This window comes from Triticum aestivum, chromosome 5B, assembly GCF_018294505.1.
Source record: "Triticum aestivum cultivar Chinese Spring chromosome 5B, IWGSC CS RefSeq v2.1, whole genome shotgun sequence".
NCBI lineage: Eukaryota > Viridiplantae > Streptophyta > Magnoliopsida > Poales > Poaceae > Triticum > Triticum aestivum.
The window spans coordinates 665,306,191-665,313,841 of NC_057807.1; the positions used below are offsets into that span (position 1 = coordinate 665,306,191).

The window sequence follows — 7,651 nt, forward strand, 5'->3', positions numbered from 1 at the left end:
CGGCCGCATCGCGGTCATTTGCCTCGGCCAAGTCGGCCCAGAGCAGTCACGCTAGCGCCGGAGCAGTCAAGGGTGGCGCCGGCGAGCTACAGGAGGGCGCGGTGAGGACCACATGAGGCAGAGAGGACGGGGGCACAGTGAGATCGGCGGCGCAGACGCCATCGTCCTCGGGGTCGCCAGGAGCCGGAGGGCACAATTCAAAATCCAGCCCGAAGTTTCCCTACGACACTTTCCTAGATAGGAATAATGTCTTCCCCACCCTATGCCTTTTTCCTTGGTGTGCTCATCAATCAGGCTGGACGTGGCAAGCGGGCTTTTGGCCTGGCCCGTGGCCCGCTAAGGACCGGACCAAATGGTCCTGGCCCGATAAAATAATCAGTCGATCCGAGCTCAAGAATTAGGCTTGAGAAAGCTTCGGCAAGTCCTGTTTTTGACTGAGCCGACCGAGAATCCCAGCGGCGACCGTCACTTGGGAATTCACTTGCGTGACAGGAGTAGTGGAGGAGCAGTGTAGGGAGGGCTGCACCTGCCTGCCGACGTAGCCCGTCGCCGTCTTGACCTGCCCGTAGTGGACTCCGTCCTCGTCTGGCTGCCGTCGACCATATCAGTTTACAACTACTGTCGAAGTTTCAAAAAATACAATTTCGTCAATTGTAGCCATAAGCTATTAGAGTTCAGTTTCATCAGACAATACAACTTTCTTTAGTTTCGTTAGAAAATACATTTTTCTTGGAAGAGCGCTGCCATGGCAGCCATTTCAGCACATCACGCACTTAACGCAGGCCACCATCTGGGAGAAACAATCGATCGGCCGTGATTTTCTGATTGTGGGAGAAACGCTTAACCGTGATTTTCGCATCCAACAAATCAGACAAGTATTTTTTGGAAGGCGCTAGATATAATAGCGCCCACTTCCTATAATCACGGGCCATCACCCCACGTTGGAGTTTCCTTTTATTCCGTCGAGCAGAAAACAAAATATACGAGAGAAACACGGCTTGATCCGAAAATCATGGTACCATTTGAGGAATAACTCCACGTCAGGTTTGATCCTCTTATCTCGGCAGGACCCGCACACAAAAAATCGTGCTACATTACTTGCATGCAATAGGAAAAGGGGAGCGATAGGCGCCGGTGCGCCGGCCCAAACTTTGGGCCGGTCGCATCCCACCCGTAGGACGTGAGCTGTGCGTCCGTTAGATTTGGACCGGAAAGAAAACGATTCACCTAGCTGGGCCAGCTCACCTTGCGCTCTTCCCCTTCCTCCTCACGCCCGTTGACTAAATCCACGGACCAGTTCCATGCCGCGATGCCGCTCCTCGCTGGTGGCAGCGTCGCGCCTCGACGAGATTGGTCGATGCACCGCACCGCTGGCCCCCAGATTGGTCGATGCACCGCACCGCTGTCAGTACCAAACTTGTGCCGGTTGCAGCTTCTTTTGCCGGTTCCAGCCCATCGCGGCACCACCGTCGCGGACGTAGCAAACCGGTTTGCCGGTTGCAGCTCTTTTTTGCCGGTTCCAGCATATCACGGCACACCATCGTCGACGTAGCAAAAGAAGTTGCCGATTGCAGTTTTTTTTTGCCGGTTCCAGCAGCCGACGCAGCTGATAGTAGCACCAGAGCTCGCCGGTTCCAGCGGTGGTTGGTGCTTGCAGCAAAAAATGGTGGGAGAAGGTTGACTGCGGATAGGATAGTGGCAGGGTCGCTTGTGTGCCTCGCGCTGCGTTGACGCTAATGGGTGAAGGGGAGGCGAGAGGTAGGAGAAGGAGTTAATTAGGGATGAAGCGCTGTATCAGGAGAGGATAAGGAATGTGTGAAGGAGAAAAGGAGGTAAGGCAGTTTCTGCGTCTTTCCATGAGTGGCCCACAGGCCCTTACGTGTCGTAGATTGATTGCGGGGAGCGTGCGGCGTGGACGCAACCGGCCGAAAGTTGCGCCGGCGCACCGATTTCAAACGATTCCCATAGGAAAAACTGCTAATGAACAAATATGTGCAGGTTCATGAAATAATAGCTGCGCCGCCCAGCGCACACGTCGCCCACCTGGCCGCCGGCGCTCCCGCAAGTCACGCACCTCGCCACAACCCAGCGTACGTCGCACACTTCGCCGATGTACCCGTGCAAGTCGCCGCCGGTGGTCGTTGGTCGGTCCGCTCGGTCCGGCCCGGACTTCGTCGTTGTCATCCGGTCCCTGGTATCAAGATCGTGTGGTGCTCGGTCCGGCCCGGCCCGGACCGCCGGCAGCCGGTCCAAACGATAGCTCGGACCGTACCGGACCGTGTCCACCCTGGCTCATCACCGTGGAGGGCGTGTGATTTTGTATTTCACGGCCACACCGCCACCACCCACCGCGGCCCGACTTCTACCTCTCACACGTAGGCACACCGCCACTGTTTCTTTTCGTAGGTCGTGCCAATCGGGAGCCGATTTTCGTGTTTTGACCCTTTTGCTAAAGTTTAGCCGCATCCGACTTTCATCCGAAAGTATTTCAAGATCTGACCGTTTTTCTATCGTCATTGTCTGTAGCGGTAGAGTTTAACTACCTACCGTCATGGTCAATGGCGGTAGAAATTGATCAACTTTTTGGCGGCGTTTATACATGGCAGAAACCTACCGCTAAGATGACGGCGGTAGCCTTGAGTACCATCTCGCCATGGCATCTGTCGCCCTGTCGGTAGCTACTTTCCATTACACACGGCCGGCCGCTGCGTTAATGCATGTGTTAATCACAAATCCTGCACTAGCACACTATGCCATAAAATGGTACATGCACATGTATTAGTCAAATGCATGCACGTACGTAAAGCTAATCAAAGGACCAACTGTTCTCCTCCCTATAATCATGAACTTAAGAAAAAAGTCTTCTACAATCAAAAATTAGTTCTATGGGTTAGTCTTGATAGGAAAGAAAGAAATTAAGTTATTGTGCACTTTGCACTTGAGTGACAAAGTTAAGTACATTTCATATTTTCTTGGCTTGAAAGCTATCATATTTCAAAATATTTTAAGATACTCTATATGGCTAATGTCATATATTGTTTGATTTTAATATGATGGTTGCTAGAAACAAAAATTAAGAGTTTTAATATGATGGGTTAGTCATAATTTTAGTATAAGAGTTTTATTATAATGGTTGCCAGAAACAAAATATAAAAATTTGGATTTAAATCGGCTCTAGCAACGGGGAGTGGCATTTGCATCGTGGTGGAGAGTCTCCCACAACTTTAGCTCACGGTTGCGCAAGATGATCCCAGCCGTCGGGTAGCCGGCACCGTGGCACCCCCGATGTCGCTGCTACAGCTGGTCCTCCTCGTCATCGGAGGAGCCCCGCCGCCGTGGATGCGGATGGTCTAGGTGAGCGAGGGCGGTGACGCCATGATCCGCCTGACGAGACAACCACCGTGTCCTCCAGCCGGCGCGCAGAACCAGGACTTCGGCATCGCCACTCGGCTCGGAGAGGAGGAAGGGCCCGATGAGGGGGAGGAGGACAATGCGGTTATGGACGGCACACACTCTTCTTCTTCCTCTCGCCGCCTTCAAGCCTAGGACAAACCTCCTGCATCCGCCGCCCATGGCCGGCGGCCCTCATGTGGCTGCTTCACTGCCCTGCCCACCGTCGGGCTTGCCGCCGCCCCCGGCCATCCCTCTAGAGCCGGAGAACTACCCAACTTCTTCGGTGAACCTGCACCCCCGGGCACCCCTAAGATAGACCCAGAGACTTCTGCTCCCCGGCGAGCACCTGCACCCCAGGCATCCCTAAGATAGACCTAGAGACTGCTGGTTCCCGGCAAGCCGACGGTTGTTGCACCTTTGCGCGCCTATATCTCCCTAAACAGAAATCGACCCATCCTTAAATAATATTCAGGCGACCGGCGTGCAGCTAAACTGTAAACTAACACCGGGCCGCATCGTGTTGGCCTCCAACTAAATTACGTGTTGAACTAGGCAAGTCGATGTACCCCTATATATACTAGAAAAAAATCAATAAAAACATGCAAGTTGCACCCTATCGCAAAATATTTCCTCTGTTCTATTTTGTTTGCCAAGTTACGAGAGCTCTGGAGAGAGGGAGAGCTCTTCCGTTCCGTGAAGATAGAATCGATCCAGGTATGGTACTCTACGCGGCTACACATACGTGCACGTACTTGGTCCAATAAAATCAATCAAGCACTTTGCCTTGCTTGCTTAGCTTTCACGTACGCATGATGCTTTCGGAGGATTCAAATTCAAATCTAACATGGTCGACACTACTACCATTTGCTATAGCTGCGTAGCACATGCATTAGTACATGACTGCGGGTGACTAACGCATGCATTAGCGCCAGCGGCCGGCCGTGTGTAATGAAAAAGAAGTTACCGCCAGATGCCATGACGGGATGGTATTGAAGGCTACCCCCATCATCTTTGGCGGTAGGCTTCTCCATGTATAAATGCCGTCTAGACGTAGATCAACTTGTACCGCTATTGATCATGGCGGTAGGTAGTTAAACCCTACCGTCACAGACAATGTTGGTAGGAAAAAGGGTCAGATCCTGAATTTTTTTTCGGATGGGTCAAATCTGGCTAAACTTTAGTAAAAGGGTGAAAACACAAAAATTGGCCCCCATCGGGGTGAGATGGAGGGGTCGGCGGCTGTGGATTTTGACAGCATTCACAGCCTCAACGGCTCCCCCTAGCAGCGGCGGGCGCCTTGGGGCTCCTATCAATTGACTTTTATTAGCCTAAATAAACTAGTATAATCTAGCTGCATAACATGCATAGAAATCAGAAAATAATACTAATAATTAGTCTTAAAAGTAGATGAGAAGTATGCCCGAAAGGATAAAAATTAATTGATGGCAGTCTAGATATGCATTGCACATGAATACTTACTAGTGGATGCAAAAGAGAAAGAAAAGAAAAGGTAAGAGGAGATCTCCAACTAGCAAACTGTGCAAGATCATCTCTTTGGTGCCAAGGCGTGCCCGTGATTTGGTTGGATCTTTGTAGAATGATAAAAGATGGGATTTGTACATCTTGTATCTTGTATAGCAAGTTACCATATTACAATCATCGAATTGAACTTTCAGCAAAAAAAAAAAGGGGACTGGACCTTAATTCAGGAAAATGTTTGTTTCGAATTTTGTTCTCCAGAAAAAAGAAGTACTCCCTCCATCACATAATATAAGATCTTAATAAATCTAATATGTGAATATATTGGATGTAATAAGATCTTATTTTATGGGAAGGGATTATTTTTTTCTTTCGACATAGGAAAAAGGATAGTTGTGCCACCTGTTACAATCTCATGGTCGACGGCTCCAAGCAAAATAAAGTCAATTATGAATTTAAACAGGCCTGATGCAAACGCCAAGAGGAATAAAATCATTGCTGATGTTGAAACTTAGAGCAAGAGATAAGTAAACATTGCATTATATTATCCGACTAGAAAACAAACTCTAAACCAGGGTAAACATCTTGTAGAGCATGTTCTTCTTCTTCCGAACACACGTCGCATTCAAGGTTCTGATAATTTTTTGGGTGAAGGCTACAACACTGAGCAGCCTCCTTAATTACACAAGATGCTTGCTTTTTATTAAGACTGGCACACGAACTAAACTTAAATCATCCCTATAAAAGTGGAGCTAAACTCTCCTAAGATTCAACCCGGACGCCGAGAGGAGCTAGTTGGTGCCCTTGCTGATGAGCTCCAGGGCGGTGGCGGTGGTGGGCAACGCCGGGATGGCTCCCTTCTTGGTGGTGCAAATGGCCCCGCAAGCGTTTGAGAACTGCAGCACCTCCCTCAGCTTGGCCTCGTTCTGACCAATCAAAAAGAAAACAACATCATTAGCAACTACTCACAAGTCATAATGGAATTGAATTCAATCAGCTGATAATAATTTAGTTTCTTACATAGAAGATGGAGTCGTCCTTGGCGACGTTGAGGAGGAGGGATCCAACAAAGGCATCGCCGGCGCCAGTGGTGTCGACCGTGTTGACGGTGTACCCTGGCAGGGAGCCCTTGAAGTCCTTGGTGAAGTACCTGCACCCCTTCTCGCCGTCTGTGACGACGAGCAGCTTGAGGCCCTCGAACCAGAGGGAGAGGACGTTCTTCTCGTCATGGGCGTCGCCTTGGGTGAGGAAGGCCACCTCCTCGTCGCTCACCTTGATGAAGTCGGCCTCCTTCCAGATGCTCATGATGCCATCACGTGCGGCTTGCGCGGAGGGCCAAAGCGGGAGGCGCACGTTGGGATCGTAGGAGCAGAGGATGCCAGCGGACTTCGCGGCGCGCATGGCGGCCACGTGGGCGGAGCGGCAGGGCTCGGTGATGAGCGAGATGGAGCCATAGTGGAAGATGCGGGCGCGGCGGATGAGGTCGAGGTTGAGCTCCGCCTCGGTGAGGAGCATGTCGGCGGATGGGTTGCGGTAGAACATGAACTCACGCTCTCCGTTGGACTTGAGGGTGACGAAGGCCAGGGCGGTGCGCGCGTGCTGGTCGAAGAGGCAGCCCTCCGCGTTCACGCCGTTCTGCTTGAGGATGTCCACCAGCATGTGGCCGAACTCGTCGTCGCCAAACTGAAAAAACACATCAACATCCGATTACAATTTCATATGCGATAAGGGTGTGTATAGTCTAGACGAGAAATAACTACTGCATGTCTCATTAACTCGTATTATTGATTGCACCAACCATATGAATATAAACAAATGTTTATAAAAATAATGCATTACTCTTTGAGAATAAGGTAAAAAGGTTTGCTTTTGTGTTAAGAGTGGATTAGTGAGTTGAGATGCATGTAATAATAGTCTAAGATATTATGAGATTATATTCAAGACCGAAAAGAAATCTGCAGAGCATGCAATGATATAATTGAGTGACCAAATCGATCAGCGATATGACGAAGAATCAGCAATCGTAAGTCAACACCCGATTCTCATCGTCTAGTGAGGATCGGACGGACAGTTCAGCGCCTACCAAACAACGGATCTAACGCTCGCGCCAGGATGCATGGCAATAAACGTCCGGATGCATGGCAATAAACGCAAGGACAGGTAGAATCATCATGTGCTATCACGGACGACGATTGATCCATGCGTACCTTGCCAACGAAGGCGGAGGAGCCGCCGAGCTTGGAGATGGCGCATGCGACGTTGGCAGGTGCACCCCCAGGCGCCTTGACGAAGCCTCCGGACTCAGCGAGCGAGACGCCGGCCACGTCCGGCACGAAGTCGATCAGCATCTCACCGAAGGAGACGACGAGGCCGGGCGCCGCCGCCGAGGCCACAGAAGCAACAGTATCACCAAGAGGCGCCATTGAAACGGTGCGGAAGAAATAGATCGAGCCGGGGATGATAGGTGATGTTTGTTGGATTGGAAGTTGGGAGCCGAGAGGGGGCGCTTATAAAGCGCTACGGGAGGTTTGGCTTGGCCGAAGGGCCGATAATCTTGTTGGTAAAGAGTTCTTATCCTACTACTAGTAGTTATCGATCTTATCCTCCCCCGTTACAATCCGCTAGTAATCAATTCCGGCTTGGATAACTCCTCTCTCTCTCTCTCTCTTTTTTGGCGAGTACTCTGCGCCGGTCCGCCGGCCCAAACTTTGGGCCGGTCCAACCCTGTGCGTTGGATGCGAAGTGTGGAAACCGTCAGATCTAAGAATCTCATCCCCAC

The 7,651-nt window shown here is 50.7% G+C and overlaps 1 protein-coding gene across 1 annotated transcript; it reads right to left on the minus strand.

The window, feature by feature from the left end:
* Positions 1 to 5,396: 5,396 nt before the first annotated feature.
* On the minus strand, positions 5,397 to 7,417 carry LOC123114034 (fructokinase-2). Its single transcript, XM_044535387.1, has 3 exons — positions 7,080 to 7,417; positions 5,893 to 6,555; positions 5,397 to 5,798 (listed from the first exon to the last, which is right to left on the minus strand). The coding sequence occupies exons 1-3, from the start codon at positions 7,293 to 7,295 to the stop codon at positions 5,664 to 5,666; spliced, it is 1,014 nt and encodes a 337-aa protein (XP_044391322.1). The 5' UTR covers positions 7,296 to 7,417; the 3' UTR covers positions 5,397 to 5,663.
* Between the last annotated feature and the right edge of the window lie 234 nt (positions 7,418 to 7,651).

Excerpts from the sequence above, each read along its gene's own strand:
- LOC123114034 (XM_044535387.1), bottom strand. The coding sequence starts at position 7,295 with ATGGCGCCTCTTGGTGATACTGTTGCTTCTGTGGCCTCGGCGGCGGCG. Across the intron at positions 6,556-7,079 it reads CCTCCGCCTTCGTTGGCAAG|TTTGGCGACGACGAGTTCGG; the intron begins GTACGCATGGAT and ends GTGTTTTTTCAG. Across the intron at positions 5,799-5,892 it reads AGGACGACTCCATCTTCTAT|AACGAGGCCAAGCTGAGGGA; the intron begins GTAAGAAACTAA and ends TTGATTGGTCAG.